This window comes from Atta colombica, unplaced genomic scaffold (assembly GCF_001594045.1).
Source record: "Atta colombica isolate Treedump-2 unplaced genomic scaffold, Acol1.0 scaffold224, whole genome shotgun sequence".
NCBI classification, from domain to species: Eukaryota; Metazoa; Arthropoda; class Insecta; order Hymenoptera; family Formicidae; genus Atta; species Atta colombica.
This window is the reverse complement of record NW_017259321.1, coordinates 824,106-849,043: the sequence shown is the minus strand read 5'-3', so window position 1 is coordinate 849,043 and position 24,938 is coordinate 824,106. Positions and strand designations below refer to the sequence as shown.

Here is a 24,938-nt window from a genome sequence, read left to right as displayed (position 1 = left end):
TCTCTCTCTCTCTCTCTCTCTCTCTCTCTCTCTCTCTCTCTCTCTCTCTCTCTCTCTCACTTTCCTCTTTCTTTCAGCTTCTATTAAGAACAAGAAACATTCTTTTTTTATGTCTGGTTCTTTCCCGGCAAACGAGAAAAATGGCGTGAAATCTCATGGAATTTCCGACGTTGAAGGACGCTTTTGCATTACCATTTTTTGGACGACGCACCTTAATCGCCGGTGCGACATTCCGGAGACTCATAATCCCACATCTTCCCAAGTCGTTCGCACATCCTTCCACACGAGTGCGGATCAATCCGCCCGAAGTGACGCAGGAACGATGCGTTCTTGTAAATCTGATCTTGAGTCGCGATGAAAGGCGACGTTAAATTGTGCGAAGCGCGTGTTACACGCCGTCTCGCGAAATTGCTTACGTAGGAGATTGAAACCACTACCAATTAATTTAATATTAATATCGCTCGCTTTTCGCAATGTTCGCTGTATATTCATGTCGAAGATATTAACAATGCGCAACGCGTCACGCAGATGCAGCCTCAAATTCCGATACCGTCACATATCGCTGCACATGTACAAGATAGTTGCATACTTTTAGAATGACGAGAACATGGTACACTCTTCTTGTATTTTCATCTATTCGCAAAGAGGGGTTTTAGTGAAGAGAAAATAGAAAATAAATAATTTTTTTTCTGCACCAATTCACTCGTTGCAATGTCGTATGCTCGACATTCGTAGAATTGTAATATTCTATTGTATTCTATTAAATTAATTTTGTTATAAGATAAGACTCTTACATTCCTGTCATTCTTAATGCTTCACTTTTATGGGGAAACGTACATCTTCGTTAGCCCTACATTCGTACATTTATATGAGTATGCACTCGCAATTATGATCCAGAGACGAATTGCTCTTCAGCAATTGCTTATCCTATTGTTACATATATCGCACTTCCAACGGAAAAAAAAAAGAAGAATTATTATGAGTATCACAAGTCGATTTTTCGCAAATCGTTTAAAAAGGGAAGGAAATGATTACCTTAAATTGTTTGTTATTGCCAAGTATATGCACAACGATAGTGCCACCATTTATATTGTTTCACATTTCGTACCACATATTGGTGCGTTGAGAATCCTACACGAGAACTCCTCAGATATGTTATCCTTGTTTAACATTCGGTGAACAAGGATAAAATGACATCTGAGTGGCACTCTGTGACCAGAATCTGAACACAATCCTGGAGATATTTATCTCCTCTTAAAAAAAAAAAAAAAAACACAAATGGCGATTTCGCAGCGCTTTCGCAGTTGTCACTTTCCTCGACTGAAAGTGCGATATTTCTCCATGTCGGTTCTCCTCGCGGGAGCTAATACTTTCAACTTACAGCCGTCGAACTCTCAAGGTATTTGCAGCGAGTTTACTGCGACTTCAAGGTACACACGTGACATCTGCGCGGGATCTCCGCCGATCTCGATGCAAAACCTCGTCAAATTAAACATCTTATAAAAAAACAATAAATATTCCTCGATATATCAGATATTTTTCAGACTGTTCAGGTTGCTTCAACTTTTTCATCTTTAAGAGGCAGAAATTTTGTTACTGAAGTCACTCTGACTTAAATTGTATTTTGCGATTTGTACCTCGACCGACGTCGTCCCGCCACATTATGCAATAGGCCATTTCCTCCTAACAATACGAAAGACTAACTAAAAGGGCAAAGAGTAAAACGCCGCGTCCTCCTTGTCGTTCTGCTATTTGTCTCGCACGTAGTCCTATTCTTCTGAAATATATCGAGACGTAATCTCAATGGACTGCTTGCTAACAATATTATTCGTATAAGTAGCATACTTGATTTGACAGACTAAAGAATACGAGGAAGCTATGTCGTATAAAATTTTAATGTTACTGATTTTAAAGTTCGATCGAAGAAATTTGTGAAGAGATAGTTACTTTATATTTAGTTACTTCCCAATTTATTCATTGCAATAAAAACAAATATATTTTTTATTTATAGTTTTCGGAATGTAATTATTGCAAATCAACTATAGACTTTTAATAAGAGTTTCAGTATTGAATTAAATTAATTAATAAAGTAAATAAGAATTAAAGAATAAATTTGAAACTGCGACATAACTCCTTCGTTAACTTCGCTCTTTCAATCGCCATGTATTTTTGTCCGCTTTAAGGAAGGGATCTCTAACGTCTCATCTAACGTCTAGAGAGATGTATACAGGCACTGTTCTTTCACAGAGTAAACTCCTATCCATCGAGAATCGCGATAACGCGATACTATGATTGACAGAACGAATATCCAGAGTACCATAATTTTGCTCGCAGATCGCAATACGAGTCACGTCACCGTGCGATCTTGCCTCTTAATCATTCATTTTATTTCAGAAACACGTCTCTTTCGACACGGGATAAATGTTTTCGAAGTTGCTCAGCAATATTTTTCAATCCATTATACGTATACAAAGTATATACATAACGGCCAAAGTTTGTGCTTCGTTTCAACAAAGTGTCATGTAAATATATTGAATAAATTATAAATCATATAAGATTTATGATCAAAGTTTTTGCAGGACATTCACGGTGACGTAAGCTCAGTGCAATTAAGCAGTTCCCTAAGATATCCGCGACATTATTACAGGGGTAGAGGATCAAGATGAAAAGAAAAGGATACATTGCAATTGCGAAATTTGCGCTCCGTTTAGTAAACTCCAATATATTTGGCCATTCAATTTTCTCTTAATGCAACTGTAATTTTAATTTCAGATCCAACTTTTGCGCAAAATTCTTAAGTCTTACATATTTTAATATTTAACTTACGCGCGCATCAAAACTCCATTTAATTAGGTCAAAATTTCACTAAAGAGTTTAATTTGAGAATTTAGATGAAGTCGAATTCAGATGAAAAGCTAAAGTACGATTTTTTTTTTCATTTCAGACAATGAACTGCAAACTAATATTAATTATCGTGATCGCGTAGCGAATTTATGACCACCCTGATATGTATCACCTAAAAAATCGAACAGTTTCGTGTACGAAGTATTCTATAACAAAGTCCTACACGTATTCTGCGAAACGTGTGTCGTCGACGTACGCGGCGGCGTAGGCTAATTTCGCGATCACGCGACGATTTCGCGAATGTGTGCAGGACTGATATGTGTGAAAGGATCACTCCAATCGATATATAGAGAATAAAAAGCGAGAACTAAGCTCTCGACCTGCCCCTGTAGCGTGTCGAGTATCTCCCCTTTCGATCCTCATATCAATTTTACGTTTGGAACGCGAAACAACATTTATCGTCGTCCTTAGAGATGTACAGTGTTTCGATCACAGAGAATATACGTGTATATATATATATATATTTTTTTTTTCCTCTTTCCTCGCGAGATTAATCAGGATTCCATCAGTTCCGCTGAGAGACCTGTGCAAGATAAACTAAAGAAGAATCAAGGTAAACGATCGGTTTTGGAGCTCATCCTTCGCAATAAAGAGACATATTGTATAAATTACAAGACGCGAATTTAATATAATGTAATAAAAATTGGATAATTTTATATAATAAAGATATCGTTTGCATTCACGTGAGTGATAAAAATTTTTTTTCTCCTGTTTACTTTCTTCTTCTCTTGTCACAAATTTTTCATCGTGACAATAAAATTTTGTAACTTTTTCTGATTTCCAAACAAAATTTCATAATTTTCCCTGACTTAAGTAATATTTAAAAATTTTTTGTATCTTCGTTTTGATTTAGAAATCGTTAAATATTTTGTTGAGAGATGAATTTACCATAGTAACTGTACATTACTATTAATGTTACTGATTGTTTGTATTTTTGATTATTAAGTTGGTAGTATTCCAAAAGTGTGTAAATGAGATGTACATATATTAAACTTCGTTAAAGCTAAACAGTTTAATTTTGAAAAATTTTGCAAAATTCCTTGACTTTTCTTTGATTTCATTAATTTTTTCAATTTCTCTGACAATTTCCAATTTTGTGGCCCTGCTTCTCTCTGTGAACAAAATTTTGCTGCTCGATGATCGTAATTTAATTATTAATATAATCTAATTATAATGCTGAAATAATTTTGTTAAAAATTTATTTGTAATTTATCGATCGTTAACACCCTGAATCCTCCCTGTCGTCATTTCGTTATCGAATTCGTCGTTCACGTGGGAAAGGGACGCGGAATGTTGAGCGACTCGAGAGTCGCGGGACGATTTCCGCACATGGAAATGCGGACGATGCGTCCTATAACGAAGTAGTAAAAGTGGCGGAGCAGCTGGACGAAAAGTAAGTATAGACACGAGAAGAAATATTTCGCGAAAGCGATCGCGGGGGGCGGTCGTCGTACCTGCCAACGACTTTGCCTAACATTCGAGCGACGATGCATCGCGACGCATCGACGCCCGCCTGGAAGATGCACGATCGAATGTCGAATAGTATGCACGACGCGTGTCTCCGTTATAAGCGAAACAACAATATAGCGATCAACAATGCAACGCAAGAATACCTGTTTCAGACACATACTCGCAAAGAAGCAAACAGATCATGAAATAATAAAAGTTATTTGTGTAATAAAAGTGTCTGCTGCATGACTCAAATCGCACGTCTCGCAATAAACCGGCGACTTTATACTTGATTGTTCTGCAATGTACAATCGATAAGCATTCTGCGTTATGGTTTTCCGCGTTTTATCGCAGTCGCGTGTCGCGCCTCCTTGGTACTTCGGAATATTTCGCGGATTACTTTGCGATGATCGATCTTTCGGAATTAATAACGCGGGTGATGTAGGCGAAATGGGTATTAAAAGGAAAAAATAGTTCAGAAAGATTTTAAAATAATGATCATTACGGTTTACAGTACGTATTCTTGGTAGTCTTAAATTATATCTTGACCTGAGAAAATTGGAGCTCCACTCGTGGTGTGAATATATAATCACGCATGCATTCACTCGTATCGGAGACACATAGTCGCGCATCCTCCCGAACTGTAATTACTCGGGAGTAATTATCGAAACTGTAATTATCGAAGGCTATCCTCGATTCATCGCGCGGAACACACTAGCGGACAGAGAAGCACAATGGACTTGTGCACGTACGTACGGAGAAACGGTTTGTCTCGAAACACCGAAGATATGTACACGAAAACGAAATCTTACCTCGCGCGTCGTCTCCCGTCTATCTCCGAAGTCCCGCAAGAAATTGGACAAATTGTAAAGTCGATCGAGAGGAGAACTCGTTCCTTCGAAACTAAATCGTCTAATCTCTGCTTTTCCTTCCGTTCTCTTTAATTTATCCCAATACGTGTCTTGATTCTGAACAAAAATTTGATTTTCTGATCCTCTTCCTTGAAAATAAAACATAGTTGGAAAAATAAATATCAATTGATTGGGAACAAGATTAAAATTTTTTTGCGATTTTGAAAAATAAATCCTCATCCTATTTCTTTTTGATATAAATAATCCTGCAGCTTAATTAATTGTATTCATTCTCGATCCTTCGTTCCACATTGTTGGGAGACGACGCACGCTTAAATCCTAGATAATTTATACAAATTGCGTGTAAATTAATAATCAAAGGGTTTACTCGAGGTAAGACGTATGTAAGTATTGTAGTAAGCTTAGATATACGATTATAATATGTTAGATTAGACTTCTTTTTTTTTCTTTTTTTTTTGGGAAAGACTAAAGTTAGGCAAAAGATGACATTTTTGTTTTTTTCTTTTTTCTTCATTAAAGTGTTCTTTTCTATGGATTCTTTCTCTCTTTCTCTCTCTCTCATACTCTTTTCTATTCATTATTCTTTCAGGCACGCCTCGCTCTTTCTCTTATTTTGTCTCGCTTTTCTCGCTTTTCTCTCTTTCTTTCTCATTTTCACTCGTATTTTTCATTCATCCTGTCGCTCCGACGACACACCTCATTCTCATCTCGCATTCGTTTCTCATTCGCGGACTAGCAATAAATTTTTGAACTTATATTAGCCGTTAGAACGCTCTCTTGGAAAACACAAGTTTCGCCTTATACTAATAATGGTAATGGTCTCTTCATCTTTCTTTCTGCATTCCTCTCTTTCTTTCTATCCTTGCCACAGCTAATGCTCTTTCGACCCGTTTCTATCCCCAACCGCCTTCTTCGCCTGCGATCTCGTCAACGACGATACTATACAACTAGAATAATAAATATTGCCGCAATATTATTTGCTACATTCGTCCCAAATAGTCAACAAGTCTGACTCCCGGAGTATCGCGGTTCTTGGTCTCCTCATTTACATCACACCGACCAAATTTCTTTTCAATGATTTCCATCGTGTGTACTTTATATGGAAATATGTAACTTTCGAGCGAACGATCGAGCATCAATTTTTAAGGAGACCAACTTATTTCTTATAGACACCTTATAACTGTCCCAACGCATTCGCGTGTAAAATTCTTTTGTAAAATTAAAACTTAGAAATGTAAAAGAATAAAAAGCTCAGCTCCAAAAAAAAAATGTCAATGTGTGCAATTACAAAAGAACATTAATTCTGATACAAATTTTGAAGCAAAATTACAAGGAAGTCTAAAAAAAAGTCTAAAAAATTAATTTCAATCATAATTTAACTTATTTTTTGTTTTTCTTTTTACAAATTTAATTTGGATAAACTCGAAAAATCTATTAAATACGTCTTAAAATCTTTTTGAGCATTGAACTCTCGATAATTATTAACAGCTCATTAACACAGCGTGTTGAAAGAACTTCGTGCAACCCTCCAAGTTTGAGCTCAAAACTGCCGCAATCTCCGAGGAGTCTAATTTCACCGGTATTCGCCTGATATCAGTCGCACGCGCGCGCGCAAACATGTTATCAGATGTATATAGTAGTAATAATATCTCTCTTTCCATTTCTATTCGTGTGTTAAGTATACATTAATATCCGTTCTCGATACCGCGCGCGGTGTTCTTCAATCGTCCCAGGTGGGGAAGCTATCCTGATCGATGAACAGGTTCTTGCCCGTCTTCGTTGACGCGGTTTGATCGATGCGGCGGCCGCTTCCCACCGCCCCCGTTTGCCTCTGTTGATGGCCGCCGATGCCGATATGCTGCTGCTGGTTCGGCGTGCCGCCGAAATTCGTACTGCCAAATACCGGCTGGCCAAACGCGTCCAGCTGTTGGCTCTCGTAAATGCTGTGGTCTGGCGAATACTGCTTCTGCTGTTGCCGCTGATGGTGCTCGGTCACGGTCAACTCGATGTTGCCGGCCGTACCGCCAACGACGACGTCATCAACGTTCTCCGACGCGTTCGCCTCTTCCAGACTACTATTCTTGATTCCGTACTGGAAGTACATGATGAAACCTGATGGCAGATACAAGAAGCAGTGTTTCGATTGATTGTGAGATTCACAGAAAGGAATTAGAAAAGTTAAAGAGTTATTGTTTCACTTCAAAAATCAGATAGAATCGGAAATAGGTATAATCTTTGTTCACATAGTTTGTATACAAAACTTTATGAATTTATACCGAGAATCATCCAAACTGTGAATCTGACCAAGGTGAGGATGCTGAGCTTGAAGATGAGATAAATGTTAACAGTAACGGCGATTGCGGGGACAAAAGGTAAGCCTGGAGTCATGAACATTACGCTGCTCCTGAAACAAAAAACGGAAATACAGGAAATTAACACTTATTAGATTATTAAACCATTTCACGATTGGGCACGTTTCAGTTGACAGATTTACGGGATTGCGATTTGCAAATAACCTACCTATTTTGCGGCTTTCTACTGATGACAAGAAGTATACCAATTATGGCAAAGAGAAATAAGAATAGTAATATCGTTGTAAATGTTCCCATGTTACCTGAAAGAAAAAAAAGCTAAAATATATCGATATTCAATAGATATATTTACAGTGATTCGTGAAATTAATCAAATAATTAAAACAATTTTGTAGAATTATTTAGATATGTATTATGTTTTAGAAATATTATTTAGAAATATATCCTTCTAATGTTATACGAGCTAAACATTCATTACATATTTTTTCTTCTCTTATTATGTCGAAATATGTTATGGAACATTTGATTAATTTTACAAATATTTATTAATGTATTAAAAACGGTACAAAGTTCTCACCCATTCCACAGACGATAATCAAATCAAAAATAAGGATCAAGACGTATAAGATCCCAACGAGCTTCATAACATAACGTCCTGACGCCTCTGTCGCAGGACCTCTGTCCACCCACGGGAATATAGCAGGACAAAGGTACTGTGCCGCCTACGAAATGTCACCATTCATTAGCTTCATAATAATCACAGTGTCGGAAGGTTTTATGTGAATGGAACCTGATGAAGTAAACACGTACACTTAAATATCAAAGGGGCAAACCTCGGTAATCTCCTTTGAGTTAAATAATTTTGTTTTTTTTAACTTCCATGTATCAAAATGTAAATTAATTCATTTCTGTAGTTTCAAAGTAAACATCGTCTATTATATCATATATTAACATGCATTTAGTAAATAATAAATTAAATTTAAGTCAAGAATGCATCTTCTTGAGTTAAATTAAATTGTCAACTCTGCATTGTTTTAGTCAAATTAATGACATATTGGGTAATAGTTACTTTCTAAATTTTTTTCTTGGAGTGAAATCTCACTTCAAAAGTGTTAAAGTATTGTCAAATTTTCACTCTTTTTTTGGAGAGAAATTCATTCGAAGATAAGAAATCTCCTTTTTTAAAGTGAATCTCACTCAAAAGTGTGAAATCTCACAAAAAAAAAAGAAATTTGCTCTTATTCAAGAATACAAATTTTTCACTTTTTTTCAATACTGGCAGTATTTTTTTTCAAGTGAGAGTTTACCCTAACAAATTTAGACAGTAATTGGGTATCATTTGACATAAATGTTATCATTATTATTATTATTTTATTATTGTATTATTTAACAATTTATATCTAGATATCGTGTATGTTATGTAAAATTCTAATACAAATTTTAATATAAAATAAAAGATATTTGTACAAGATAAATATAATAAACAATCGGATAGAAGTCTATTATTGTTGAGTATATTACAATCGGGATGGTGACCTTAATTATTTCACCAAGCCATCGTTTTTCGATTACTAATGTCTACCTGCAGTCGACGCTGCAGATAATTCAACGGTGGCCCTATGATTGGCGTGTTTCCGGGATACTGATGAGCGCTACCGCAACTCGAGGCAGCCGCAGCCGCATGCACGCTGCCGTAGAATTTATTCTCCGTTCTGTCGCTGACGAGATACTGATCGTCCTTACCCAATCCCACCTCGTCCTCCTCACCGCCGTACGTGTCATCCGAATCTGGTGACGAGCTGTTGCACCTCCTCACCCGCCGCACCTGGAACAATGCGACGCTAATTTCAAAATTGCGCAATCTCGCTTCGATCCATTCCTGCATTCCGCTACGCGATTGATCCAATTTTGTTCGTCGATGGAGAAGAAATTCAGTAAAAAGGAAAGAAAATTGAATTGCCCTTATCTTGAAAATTTTAATGGTAAAAGAGATAAATCTTAGTCTTGCCTGATACAAAAATTTTTTTAACTCCATTGAAAGATAAGGGAGAACATTTAGAAAGAAAGGAAGACAGAAAATCTTTTAAGAAATCCCTTGAGAACGACATTTAAGATGAATGTACTCTGGAAATTCCAAGAAAATGTCGAGGGCGTGCAAAGAACTGCCGAAACGGAGCTATACGAAAACGAAAAACAGAAAGAAGTATAGAAATCGAGGGGAGAAAATCTCGTTTTCTCGCTGAGACGAGAGGAGTTTCTTCAATTACATGACGATAGAGGTAGACTATATATTTTGTTGTTTTCTGAAACACAAACGCAAACACCTCACCGTGATACGTTGCCCATTATTGGTAGTCGTAAGCTCCGACTGGGACGTCTGTACCGAGTTCAATGCGGTTGTAAGCTGATCGGGCCTAAGCTCTTTGCCGTAAGTCACTTGGCCGTTCCCCTGCGTTTCCTTCGTGGGCGATCGACAAGGCGTCCGCAAGCTCTGCGGCAGCAACTCGATCAAATTTGTCGAATGCGGTTGATATCGCAATATCAGCACGCATGTGGACACCAGAGTGTACGCCAGTAGGGTACCTAAAGCATTAAATCGCGAACAAGAACATAAACGTGGTTCTTCCCAGCATTAATTATTCCATTATAATTCAATTCATGCGATAGTTGTAACATTCGACGAACGCAATATAGCAGAACTCTTGAAATTGAATTATAAACTATAGAAAAGATCGTACAAAGATAAAGAAAAATATGTAAATATATTTAAAAGTATATTATAAAAATTTAAAAGAACTATAAATTTATTCAAAAGTTAACTGTTCAAAAATTAATATGAGATTAATGTAATTAGCCAAGTATACACTGAAAAAAATTTCTGATTAAAAACGGACGATCAGAATTTTCTGGTTATTTATTAGAATTCCAGTTGAGATAATCAGAATAATTAGAGTAGAATAATTAGATTTAACAGAATAATTAGATCAATCAGAATTCTAGTTATCTCAACTAGAATTCTAATAGATTTAAAAAACAGAAAATTCTGATTCATTTATTTTTCACTAGAATTACTAATAATTTCAATTAAACCATTTTTCTCAGTGTTAATTATAAAAACAGATTGTAAATCTGATGCAAGAAATATAACTTATTTGAATTCAACCAACGAAAAGATCTAATCATACACGGAAAGAATAGTTTTGCTGAAATATTTAAAAATTTAACTAGAGAGATCTAAAAATAATTTTATTTAGACCATTAAAATAATTATGTACGCTATATATATATAATAATTAAGAACGCTTAAATTGTTTACTAGAATGTTACAACTTTTTGCAGTCTTGTCATCAACGTTTAAGTGTTCTACATAATTATTTTATTTCAACAAAATTATTTTCGAACCTATCTAAGTTAAATTTTCAGCAAAACCATTTTTTCCGTGTACAAATTTTATTCTATACAATTTAATTAGTTAATGGTTTTTCAAAACTCCTTACCAGTCAATAATCAATAAATATGACAAAAACGCTATATATTTATTTCATTCTAAATTAATTAACGGAATCGTTTTAAGTAACGATCTTACCGATCGACATCATTTCCACCAATACTTCCAGCTGGATCAACAGCGCAGCGAAAGCTGCACATATGCCGGAAGTTAAAGTCGCAATTGCAGGAGTGCCAGTCGCTGGCCAAACTTGGCTGAGGCTCCTGCGAAAGTGAAACGACCGCTTTACATTCAAATCTACGGTCTTAACTGTTCTTAATAATTCCTCTCATCGCAGTTTCCGATGTTATCCTGTGTCTTGATTATTACCGAAATATAAGGCCATCCTGAGCCATCGCGTAGACTATTCTAGGCATCGGAAACATACTGCCGAACATGGAGACCGTCAGGCCTGCCAGCGCACCGACTGCGACGATGTACTTGCACTTATAGGCTCCGACTTGGCCGAACATTTCCACCAACGCCGAATCCTGATCAACCTGATCATATGGAACTGAAACACGAGGTACTCGAATACATGTTAGGAACACTATAACGTACTTCTGTTCCGCGAGATACTACCATCCCATGTAAATTCGACTCTGCGAGTTTCCTCGGCAATCAATGTGTCAATAGGAACAATTTCGTATAAAGCATAATAATAATAATACATTTCATACAATAGCCAATGTCAAAGTTTCAACAACTCTCATTTGTCTTATGAATAAGTTTCGCAATAATTTTAGTTTCTATCGTTTCGCCAAACATTGTTATACAATACAGAATTGTAAGTAAAATCGATCCCAATATGAGATGGAAGCAACTCTCGATTCATTGATAATTGTCATCGATGATTGTCAAAAAGGTATGTAGGTTAAGTCTGAGATAATTAATGAATTAAAAGGAATAGTCCCAAATTTTAACTCTTTGCTTCTTGTACGTGTTCTAAATTTTGTTTCAAATTAAGAATATGATTATAAATTGATCTTTTTTTAAATGTGTGAAAATCATCAAATCAAATCAAATAAAAATGATTGTTGAAAATAATAAGTGTGAAATATAATTTTTAACTAACGTGTGGAAAATTTTATGACTTTTTATTTAAAAATCTAGATAAACTACATTTAGTAGAAAAGTATAATTTTAAAACATAAAATGTGATTTCGTAAGTTTGTATAAATTTGATTTTGATCTCACGTGATATTATACATCAATTATTATTATTTGTTTATTTACAAATATGATAATATAATATTGTTTATGTGTTTTATTAACAATTATTTTAAAAAATGTTTATCTATTAAAATTTAATTACAATTAATATTGAATTTTTTTTTAATGTCCCTCTTTCTTTTCTTCATGAGTTGATTACATTAACGTAGCTGTTAAAGCTGCTCTGCGTTCATTGTATCAATAGTTGTTTAAATTTCAGAAATAGATATAAAAACACAATGATAAAATCAAAAGAACAGGCATATCGCTCTGCTGTGCCTGTCGTGAAAGATGAATAAAAGCGTATTTCCAGTAATAAAGACCAACAAACGATCGATTACGATTATTTAATGGTCTACTCACCAATCAGTGTCAAGACCATGCTGCTAGTGACGTAAGCGACGAGAATTATGATCAACGACGAGACTATGGCGAGGGGAATACTCCTCTTCGGATTTGTCGCCTCCTCGCCGGTGGTGGCTATTATGTCGAAGCCAATGAAGGCGTAGAAACACGTCGCCGCGCCGGTGAAAACCTGACAGGAAGAGAGATTCGGTTTTTCAACGCGTCGGACTGCAGAATATATTGTCGCGACGGACACCGAAATGCGATAAAATGGAACGAAAATAAGATATCTGACGGAAATTCGAGATAGAAAATCGAGTTCAAACAGAGCTGTGGCTCTTTAGGTAAATGTCATAATGCTTTTATCGAACTGCAAAATTTACCATAGAATTCACTTCGTATTAAGGAATACGATACTCGTACCATTTGGCGTACCATTTGATTCAGTAACTATGCCGATTATAGGGATGCGTATAAAGTAAATTAATTGGAGATCGATAAAAATGGTTGATTGTCCAATATGAGTCACTTTGCAACTGTCATCGCAATCCCTGCCTTCAGTTGGATTTACTGAAAGTGTCATGGCCTTTGAATGCAATATTAAAGCATTTACATATTTCACTTCTGCTCGACGTGCTTATGAATTTTTGATAAACTCCGAGAAAGTAAGATTAGGATGTTGCTTAAATAATCGGCGTACAATTGGTCACACAGAAGAAATTACTTATTCATTCACGTTTTGGTTCAGTGCATTTACTTCAGAAAATAAATAAAAAGATCCGCAGAATATCGCGATCGCACACTACCACTAATGTTAAGGAATGCTAATGTTAAGGAATAGCCGAACTCTAACGGAATTTTAAAATCTATTTTACGTCTTTTTTTTATGTTCAGAAATTTTCTCTTTTAAATTTCATCAGTTTCAATTTTTTTCAATTTTTTACAGCAAAAAATTAGAAAAATTGCACAACTTAAGTAGACTAAATAATGTACCTTTAATTTATCTTATTTTATTTAGTTATTTTTTTAAATACACGATCAAATTGAATTTTACATATATAATTAAATTAAAAGTATCTATTTACATTTGAATAATATATAAGAATATTGTAGGATAGTGCTTGAGTTTTTAAGCACTGAAGCTCTTAAAAGAAATAAACAGAAAAATATCGATCTACGTATACGAGGTACATGTATGTTTAATATACTCAGATCATATTTTTCTATTTCTTTCTTTTATAAGCTTCAAAGTTATAAACTCGAGCACTTATAATACCCTTATATATTATGTACGTATGGGCAGATACTTTTAGTTTGATTTTTTTACTTGGAATCACTTATATTATGAAGAAAGAATCACTTATATCACTTATATAGTGAAGAATAACCTTCAAAAGGAAACTATATATGTATAATTCAACAACTTTTTTTGTTCTTTATATGTAGTTTTGTATCTTTTTACATTTGGCGTATTTTCTTTTATTTTAGGAAATAATTTTCACAAGTAAAGTGAAAAAAAAATAGACAAGTGCTTTTGTCAGTGATATAAATGATTCCAGCATCTCTTTAATTTTTAAATGGCTTTTTCATGGCATACCCAGCTATTTTTCTAATGCTTTCTAATGCTCCCATTCTTTTTTCATTACTTATAATTCTTTTATAAAAGACATAGGTACATTTGCTTGTACCTTAATGTCTAGTATTTCAATTAAGAAAAAATTTTTTTATAATATACAATCACATATTAATTGTATTTTCTTAATGAGGCATTTAAAAAAAAATTTTGATTATTCAAATATCGTTACTCTTTCCTTATAGATCGATTTAATTCTTTGAAAGGAAATAAAAAGATAAAATGAATAAGAGCGGGAAAAATACAAGGAGGAAGATCGTCAGATGAAAATGCTAAAATTTACATTTTCATAAGCATGGGAAATGGGGCAAGAAAAAATATGCGAAGGAGTTTCGAGTAAAATTGATATGAAATTTCGTGAACCAGCGAGAAGTGGGCGTTATATAATCGGTACACCCCCGGTTTTGTTATATCCTCTACATGTTCATTGCGCCCACGTGCGAACGTGTTATACAAAAGCGCAGTTAAATCGCGATTAAAGGTCGGCCCACCCGATTCATCGCAAATACATTGTTCAAATATAATACTTTAGCAATATAAAATCCTAGAGTTTCAGTCTCGAAATTCCATTAATCGAAAGCAAAGAAATTGCATCGCAATCGGGGCCGCGGCAACACGAACAATGTCAAACATTTGTCTCAAAAAGCATATTATCAGTACGCGAATTTCTTGCGGAAACAAAGAAATTAAAACGAAGGTGAACACAGACGAGACGTTACACACAGATTTTTTTTTCAAACTTTTGGAACATCGTCGTTGTTCTTTGACAGAACTTGTGTTTCAAAGTTAATTATCTGTGCTCAAAAATATTCTACTTCCAAGAAGGCATGGGGAAGGCATAGGAAAGAAGAACTGGAGTTTTTAAATTGTTCGCGGTAATACGTAAGATGCCGTGTAACTTTGCTGTAAAGGAATCCCGAGCAATGTCGAGTATTGAAAGATATATTGTAGATCTCCGTGTTGATGGAAATAAAGAAGCTACAAACAAAATTACGCTCACGCGATGTTCGTTCGAATTTCTGAAAACTATTATCTCTACTATTTCTACTTACTTGTCTCTTACTATTTCTGAAAACTATTGTCTAATCTCTGAAAACTACTCTGTGATTCGATACAGAGTCGTGTTTCGAATTAATTATTTGAGAAGAAAATGTTTCACTTTCATAAAGAATAAGGAATGAAATGATGATGAGATTTTATAAGACGATGTACGAACGCTAAAACGGAACATGGAAGGAGAACACGAGAAAAGGCTCCTAAGGAAAGTCGTGAATCTTTCAACGAGACAGCTGACTCTGTTGGTTCTTGCACACGTTACCTCTATATCCTTTATCGTACAGAGCTTGACTATCTCTAAATATTGCTTTACGCTGGAGAATAATTCGTTTCATCCACACGTTATAAAGAATAAAAAAAAGGTGGGAGAAAGTGCATTGAAAGATAAAAATTGTTGCAATTAGCATAATGTAACTATAATTTAGTCGATTTTCGGGATAACTATATATTTAAGCAGAAGAAATAATAACCTGCTCATTATTGAAAACTGCAACATAAATTTTAATAATAAAAATATCGTCAAAAGCGAGCTCATAAAACAGGATTTAATGTTAATTTTGTTAATAATAATAGTTATACATTTGTAGTTGGTTTAACCATACAAACATAATCAATTGTGCCATTCGCTAAATATTGGTCTTCATTCATATGATAATTATGCATGCATGTGCGTTTTGTATAATATTTGCTAATATTGCTATACATTGGCCATGTCATTTGGAGTCGCATTAATAATAATCACATACACTGCTTGAAAATCTTCAACATTCTCTTAACATATCTCTTTCGATTATTATTACCATATAAATAGCAAGTGAATTTAAGAAAATAATTATACTCACTATAATTGCGATTGCATTTATTAAATAAAAATGTTTATTTTATTTTGTTATTTATATCTTAATATAAATAATTTTTATTATATTAATGTTTGAAATTATTACAGTTTACAGTAGAATTTTTTCATGATTGAGAAGACATATGTAATTATTATTATTGGGAGTACAAGTTCGGTCCGTTTCCCTAAAGATAGCTCCAGCTATTGTGAATGGTTCATAGTAACAGCTGATTTTGGCGATTTCAGAGAGGTTAAACATGCTAATAATATTCAGTTTATATCGCTTTGAGTTTCATATAAAAACCTTCATTTTTACTGTGTTTGAAATGTCGAATTTTGTGTTAACCAAGCAGCATTTACTGGAGGTTTTGATTTTCTGCTTTAATTGAAAGAAAAGTGCGGCTAAAGCCCATCGAATGCTTGTCGAAGTTTATGGTGACACTGCTCCAACTGATAAATCATGTAGAGAATGGTTTCGACGTTTCCAAGAATGGAGATTTCAGCGTTGAAGACAAGCCTCGCTCCGGACAGCAAAAAAATTCGAAGACAAAGAATTAGAGGCATTACTCGAAGAAGATCAGAGTCAAATGCAAGAGGAGCTTGCAGAATCATTGGAGGTAACTCAACAAGCCGTTTCTGTACGATTGAGAGCTATGGGAATGATTCAAAAACAAGGAAATTGGGTGCCTTATGAACTGAAACCGAGAGATGTTGAAAGGCGATTTTTCACTTGCGAATAGCTGATTCAAAGACAACAGAGAAAAAGTTTTTTGCATCGGATTGTGACTGGAGATGAGAAGTGGATATTCTACGACAACCCCAAGAAGAAAAAATACTACGCTAAGCCCGGTTAATCTATGACCTCAACATCAACACCACAGCTGAACATTCGAAGATCATGCTCTGTATCTGGTGGGACCAAAAGGGTCTTGTTTACTATGAACTGCTGAAACCTGGCGATTCCATTACGGGCGATCGATATCGGCTACAATTGATTCGTTTGAGCCGTGCATTGTGAGAAAAACGGCCGAAATACGAGCAAAGACATGATAAAATTATTCTTCTTCATGGCAATGCTCGGCCTTATGTCGCTAAGTTGTAAAAAAATATTTGGAAATGCTCAAATGTGATGTTTTACCGCACCCGCCGTATTCTCTGGACATTGCTCCTTCTGATTATTGATTGTTCCGAAGGATGTAGCAAGTCACCGGTTCACTTCTTTCGCAGAAATCGAAAATTGGCTCCAAAATTGGATCGCCTCCAAAGACGAGTCATTTTTTCGAGATGGAATTCGAAAATTGTCTGAGAGATGGGAAAAAGTAATAGGCAGCGATAGACAATACTTTAATTGATCTGTTCATTCATTTTGTGTTGAAATAAATGCACAAAAAAACGGACTGAACTAATTTGTACTCCCAATACTAATATTATAGCAGAAACAATCACAAAAATGGAGGATCTAACCATAATTATTTTACCATGTAATTATAGTTACAAATATCAAACATTTTTCTTTTAGTGCGAAAAAACAAACAAAGCATGTTTTAATATTTCGAATATTATAAACGTTATGAATATCAAGATGTGTGTAATACAGAGATAAAAAAATTGTATCATCTTAATTTTATGCACACGGAAAAAATAATTTTGTTAAAATTTAGCTAGATACAAATCTGATAATAATTATGTTGAATCATCAAAATAATTATATAGAAAATAAAAACATGATGAGCTGCAAAAGATTTTAACATTTTAGCAACCAGTTTGAGTGTCCTACATAATCATTTTGATGATCCAATAAAATTATTTTCAAATCTGTATAGCTAAATTTTTAGGTACTTCAGTAAAATCATTCTTTCTGAAACCTAATCTCTGTACTCTCCAAGAATTATGCGATATATTTCTCATGTCAGTTGCAAAGGAGAGTAAATTTCAGGTAGAAGGGGAAACAGTAATTTATAGTCGCCCATTGTCGAGAAATTAGTACCTTCTCAAAGTAAATTACGCTCTACTGAATGTTAAATCACCATAAGTAAGTAAATTAAAAAATGTTGTAACGGAGCACGTCATTATGCGTTAAGACCAGCAATCTCATTCTTCTTGTCGACCACACTATCGTCCTTATCTCGACTCCGCAATTTTAGCGGACATAAACTATTTAGAACAGATCTCTCGTTGAAAAGAAGAAGCATTTGAATTAAATTCTCTGTGCATTACAACGAAATTCCATCCTATATCTTCTATTCTTCGAAAACTGGAACCTAATTCTGGACGTGAAAGATCATTCCAACAAATACTTTTGCTAGTATGCTTTTGTTGAAATTACGGTTATTATTCTATGTAAAACACAGAATATTCGTGGACAAATAAGAATGAATAATTTCAGAAAAACTTCACATTTTTCTTGAAAATATCGCGATGTAGAGATGCGGTTGGAAATGTATATTGCACCGGAAGGAAAGGAATAAATCTTCAGAGAGAGCAAGCACACCAGAAAGCCGGCGCATCCTCGTATTACATTTCGTCTGATTGATTTATTCTCCGGTTTCGACGGGAATTGCGCCCGCAAATGGGGCGCTCAAAGATCGGTAGAACTACCGTAAACAATAAAGCGTATCCTGAACGAGGAGTGAGCAATGAAGGTGGAAATGAAAAAAATTGCTGTTCTAGAAATAGAATAGAAAGATTGATATAAAAAATCGTGAACATTTTACTTGTTTATTGCAAAGAATTAATCTTTAATACATATATGATTGGGTCATATTCATGTCTTCAGTTTTTTTTTTTTTTTTTTCTTAAAATACTAGAAATGCTTAGAAATACCTAAATAATAGTCTATATTCTTTTCTTAAAAAATTTTGACATCTAAAAACAAGTTTTATGAATTGCCCCCGTTTCTGTGTATCTTCCGATGAAGATGTTTTGGAAATTCATCGTAGAATATGAAAGATATCCATCGTGTATAGAGTGTAATTCTTTTTGCAACTAAAAAATTTTTATTTTTTTACTTTTAATTAATTCTCGTTTACACTGCAAAGATTTCACGAACTAAAAAAATGTAATAAATATAAAATTCAAAAATATTTAAATCAATTCAAAAATGTTTTTTCTAATTAATTGTAACTTTTTGTAACGCAATATCAATTTTAAAAATGCATTATTTAAAATGTAAATAAACATTCAATTTTGCATTATAAAAAAGATCAACTTCAAGTTATTCAATAACCAAACTTTTTGGTTGATACTAGAATTATTTTTTCTTTTATAATTTGAAATATCAACTTTAAGATATTGAAACATTTGCTTTAAACATTTTTGTTTAAAATTTTTGCACTTTTATATGAAAAAGTAAATTTTTCTCATTTTGCTGACTATAATTAGTCATAACATTTATATAAAAGTTTTTATAAATATATAACTTTAAAATATTTTCTAAAGATGTCAAAATATATATAAGAATTACTTAATTTTTATATTTATAAAAGTGACGAAAATTAATTCAGAACACAAAAACATATCGCGTGTAAAGATTAATATTATACAATCAAGATGCATTGGAAAGAAATTTCTGAAGTAAAATTATTGACTCAATTATTTTGATACTTTTTAAAAAATTAATGAAAATGCTTATGAAATCTTTATATCTTTGGTCTCATTCGACAATTTTTCATCTCTGATCGGACGATATTAAATTATTACGTTGTATACATATATAATGCGTGATGATTGATCTATTCACATATACACAAAAAAATACTGTGTACAAGTAATAATTACTTGCTTCAAATATTTCAAAAATTTATTTCTACAAATCTATCATAAGTTCATCACAAGCATAAAGTTTATTCAAAATATAATTTTAAATACTAATGGGTTTACTTCAATTAAGATTATTAAATTAATTAAAACAAATTCTCGATTTGCTTATTATATCAAGTCGCCTCTTCGATCGATGTTATAATATTCTATAAAAAAAAATAAATTCTTATTTTGAATACACATTAATGAGTTTTTCTAAAATTTATAATAAGTATACTTTAAAATCATTATCAAAAAAATATTCTTTGTTAAAGATAACTTTTAAAAGAAAGAAAGTAACTTGAGTAATCACTTTTCTTAATTAGAATGACATTTTTCTATATGTATATAGTAATATATACTTATATATTAAGTATATTATGTATAATTATTTTATGTATTAAGAATTAAATATTCATTTGCGGTACATTGCATTACATTTTCCCGTATCAGTAGATATTTATAAAAATTACGAGCACGCGCGTTTTATCCGCAGGAAATATGTAACGTTCCCACCAACCGGAACATTATATGTCAAAGGAACTTGAAATCTCCCTCGCGTTCGTTGCGGAATTATTATCATGTAGACGTGGTGCACTCTCAAGGGGATTTTTTCATCTTTTCACATACTCGCGATACGTCATTTTATATACAGGTCCTAACTTTGGTTATAGTCCATCAACGAAATTATGCCACGTTCCCAGGTAGAATTCAAATTGAGAATGTACGTGACGCCCCGGATCGGATGTAATGGGCAAGTGGCAAGAGTTTACGGGTGAGATCGTAAAGAAATCGGAGTCGCTCCCGCTTGCACCAGACCACAGACTATGCCTACATCTTCGTGAAACCCAACACCGCTCTGCGCATCTCTAAAAGAGCGCTCTGCGGAGCATCTCTTTCTTCTTTATTTCAGCTTGCAAAACAGCGACCGAATCCCTTTCCATCTCCGCGCTTTCCTCTTCGATCTTGTGCTAATATTTGGCAGAAGATAAATTGTCGCAGATGGAATGAAGTTATAGACGGAGTTCACGCGTAATTTAACAGAAGGAAATTTAAAATTACGTTACGACTGGAATAAGTTCTGATTTATTCGTCAGCATATATGTACTCGCTATAAAAACATCTATACTCTCTCTCTTTAAGGCAATATATAAATTTCTCTTTTACTTTACATATTAGTTTAACAACAATAATAATTCTATGTAAGATAAATAAGATAAAGATTTATTAAATTAACGAAAATACTCCTTACAAAAATCTAATACTAAGACTAATCTAAGACTAATTTATTACTGAAAGACAGTAATTAATTATTTATATTTGGAATATTAAAAATTAAAATTAATATTTATTACTAAAAAACAGTATCAAAGTAAGTAATTAATTAATATTATGTAGCAGTAAGTAATACTTAATATAAGTAATTAGTTACTATTTTTCAGTAATAAATTGATCAGTTTCAAATTTCTGTAAGAGAAGAGAGACCAAACAGATGCATAATTAACGTTTTGAAAAATATTCTTTTTGTCTTTTCTAATTTATTCCTTTTATATTTTCTTACATATTATGTTTTTTACATTTCATTAAAGCAGTACGTCCTTTGTGAAGAAAGACACGTGCTATCTCGCAAAGAATTGTAAGTCATTAATTTTAGCGACGTTTTAGCGACCACATCGTCGGTAGTACGATCACGGTAGTAAGATCGATCCATCGTCGCGAGATTAAACGGCTGCGGCAAGTCAGCCTGGCCTGTCGTGAACAGGATGCTCCGCGAACTGTGTGACACGTAGGCATCGCGATCTGTAAAAGTCAAAGGTACCGCTTCGGCACGTGCCAGCGCGCCGATGTCGTGAACTATCGATACGGGAAAGACTCGTTCCAAGTGAACGGACATAAATAATTCCCTCGTCGAATTAAAACCAGTAATAGATGCAGTAACAATATTAGTGGAAAAATGAAAGCAAGCGCAAGGTAGTATGTAAAAGATATAAAAAAATTCGCTGAAATCAGAAAAGGCCATTAAATAATTGGGTCGTTGTATATGTTAAATATTTATACAGAGACGTGGATATAAACTGAATTAAACGTATTGATTCGGATAAATTTATCGAACAACTCTCTCTGCACTACACCGCATCGATGTTATTCTACGTAAATCATCGGAAATTCGGATAGGCGTGCGAGTATTCGGATTGCATTGTTTCACGTACGCGAACCTCACATTTCCTCATTAGAACACTATCACTTTTCTTGATATCCTAAATTGACGGAAACGTCATTAATTATGATTCCCGCAGATGTGACGCATAATACGAGCAATAAAACGGTACACGAAGTTACTCCATAAAACAAATGAATTTCTGGTCCCGTTGACTGCTCGGTCACCATTCATTTTAATTCGAGTGTGACATCGTATCATATGGCGATCGTTGACGAAGCAGAATGAAGCTGGAAAAAAAGAGCTTGACGTTTTGCACAGTGCACGAAATAATGACAGGCTGGTGCGGTTTGTCCGCCACTCGAGACGCGCAAAAATGGTCGATATCGTATACGAATGCATACAATATATACGTTGTCATATTACAGTATCACGTATCATCGCGGACGTTCTCTCGGATCGTATAACGTCGACTACAGACAGTCAAAAGTGGATAAAATTAATAAAATGGATAAATCATTATCAGAAGAAAACATTTATGTTAACACACAAAATGGATATGTAACATTTCGTAAACTTCAATAGCAGTAGAGAGCAGACTATACTATATTAATAAAACTACTACATATACTACATTAATAAATAGAAACAGGACCATTTATATAAATACATCAACTAAATAGGAGAAACGCTAAACTAATTATAGTCAAAGTTAGATGTTAGAATACATGCATATAATTAATTTGCTTTTTTAATGAATTTATCTCAGAAATATGACTGTGCGCTGACTACCTTTACTTACTTCCGAACTTTCAACACAATATCAATCTGAAATAATAATCTCCTCAAATTTAATTATATCATTGATTTCATGCTTAAAATTAATTTTAAAACCTGTAAAGAACTTAGACTAATAACATTGAAGCAATTAAAATAAATTAATATAAAAGATGTATAATGAAAATACAAGGAATTTATTATTTTAATAAGAAATATAAATAATCGTATTTAAAAAATGAATAAATATTATTTATAAAAATCTTAGAGAGAAAGAAACAGTAAGAATACATTTTTAACATAAATAAAAAATCAAATTTCTAAAAAAATAAAGAGCAAAGAGATGCGAAGAGATATTACTTAAACTTGGTGAGTTACTTATCATCTCGTACCATAATAAAATAAAAAATTGTGTTAAAGAGAATTTAAATATCTAATGTTGTGCAGCAAATACGCGCGGAGCTGCTATCGCGAAACACATCGAATTTTCTTCAACAAAGAAGCGCGATATAAACGCCAGAGGCGGAGAACAAAAGAGGAAAATAAAAACGAGGGAGTGAGAAAGAGGGAGTGAAAAAGAGATCTGCTCGGGACGAAACGCCAGGATTGTCGGATCTGTTTTTGCAGGCAACCTGGTTCGGACAGTTTTTAATTTATTTCCCTTGAGATTACGGGGAGCGTACGAATTATATGCTTGGCACGGAGAAACGAGGATAGTTCGATAGAATAATTTCCCCGTCGATGCGCGCATCTTTTGCATATCACCGCGAGTACATCATCGCTAATGATTTACATGTTATTCTTGACGCTTCGAGCAATTTTTCAGTTATAAGTGATACGCGAACCATAGCATGCATTATTGTACTTAATATTTTTATCCTTGTATGCTTCTTTACAATTTCAACACTATTCTATTATTTTTTGCAAATAAAGAAGATTTTCTCTATTGTACACATATCATTTATATACTTCACTTTTTTTTTTCAAAGAAATTATATAAATAATTAATATTTATTTCTTTATATTCTTTGGAATGGAATCTTACTCTAAATAATGAATTTTACTCTTAAACATTGAAAATTCTGCCACCTCTTTTTTAAAATAGAATTTTCGCTCTTCAGAGTAACTTTCCATTTAAAATAAATTAGAGACATAAGGAACACATCAAATCGGGAGAAAGTCAAAATGACTTTATTTTAACGTCATGAAAATAATAACTTTAGTTATAAAATTTGATTGTTTTATTGACGTTAAAATCATTTTAATTTTTTGTTGACTTTTGTATTTTTTGGGGATTAATGAGAAAACTTTGGTCCAGTCGGAATTAATTTAATCCAAATTTTAAAAAAACATGCTATTTGGACATTGTTAAAATGAATCAAAGTTACCCCCATTTTACGATACGCGAAAATATATTTAAGGGTCAATTATCGTATTATCGATTTACACTAAATTACATAAAGTCAAGTCAGATTCTCCTATCTGGAAATGGTTCTGCAGATAACCACCCAGCATGCAAACGCACTCGAAAACAAATGGTGTAGACTCTCGTTCTTCAGGCTTCGCTCTCTATTTCTCCCGATAGTCATTCGAACAGTATCCCGATATCCCAGGGCTCTATCTCGCGCTATCGATTGCTGCAGCATCGCCGTCACCGCGTCGCATCGCGTCGCGTTGTGTCGCATTCTATTCGTCTCTCTGTGTCTGTGCGCGATACGAGGCACATTTTCCATCGTCGTTCTACCTGCTAGCGATCATTGTCCTTTCCCGGTACATCTGTCGAGCCGACTTGATGCAACAAGTTTGCAACTGTCCCGCATAACTGTCGTAAGCCGCGGGTGGAGAATCCCTTGACCGGATCTCGGTGGCGGCGACCTTGCGCCTCGAGCGATTGGAATTTCATGCGAATTGTCGGAATCTTTCCTTGTCATAATACATTATGATATTCAGAAGTTTGTTATAATATGATTGACGTAGAAAACGAATATATGAAAGAGCGAAAAAAGTTCGAATATTTTCTTTTAATTGTAACTTTCGATATATCATCGATATTTCAACATTTTGAAAATATGGATAAATATGGATAAATATCAATTA

General features: G+C 34.0%; 1 protein-coding gene across 1 annotated transcript in view; it reads right to left on the bottom strand.

Annotated features, from left to right (window-relative positions):
* Positions 1 to 4,597: 4,597 nt before the first annotated feature.
* Positions 4,598 to 24,938, bottom strand: part of LOC108688044 (cationic amino acid transporter 2) — a 94,230-nt gene continuing 73,889 nt past the window's right edge. Inside the window, exons 6-14 of the mRNA XM_018194125.1 lie at positions 12,600 to 12,771; positions 11,355 to 11,538; positions 11,124 to 11,248; positions 9,867 to 10,120; positions 9,120 to 9,362; positions 8,115 to 8,259; positions 7,746 to 7,839; positions 7,502 to 7,629; positions 4,598 to 7,337 (exon numbers count right to left, since the gene is read on the bottom strand). Of these exons, the coding sequence (XP_018049614.1) occupies positions 6,946 to 7,337; positions 7,502 to 7,629; positions 7,746 to 7,839; positions 8,115 to 8,259; positions 9,120 to 9,362; positions 9,867 to 10,120; positions 11,124 to 11,248; positions 11,355 to 11,538; positions 12,600 to 12,771 (1,737 nt within the window). The 3' untranslated portion in view covers positions 4,598 to 6,945. The remainder of the gene's footprint in view (positions 7,338 to 7,501; positions 7,630 to 7,745; positions 7,840 to 8,114; positions 8,260 to 9,119; positions 9,363 to 9,866; positions 10,121 to 11,123; positions 11,249 to 11,354; positions 11,539 to 12,599; positions 12,772 to 24,938) is intronic.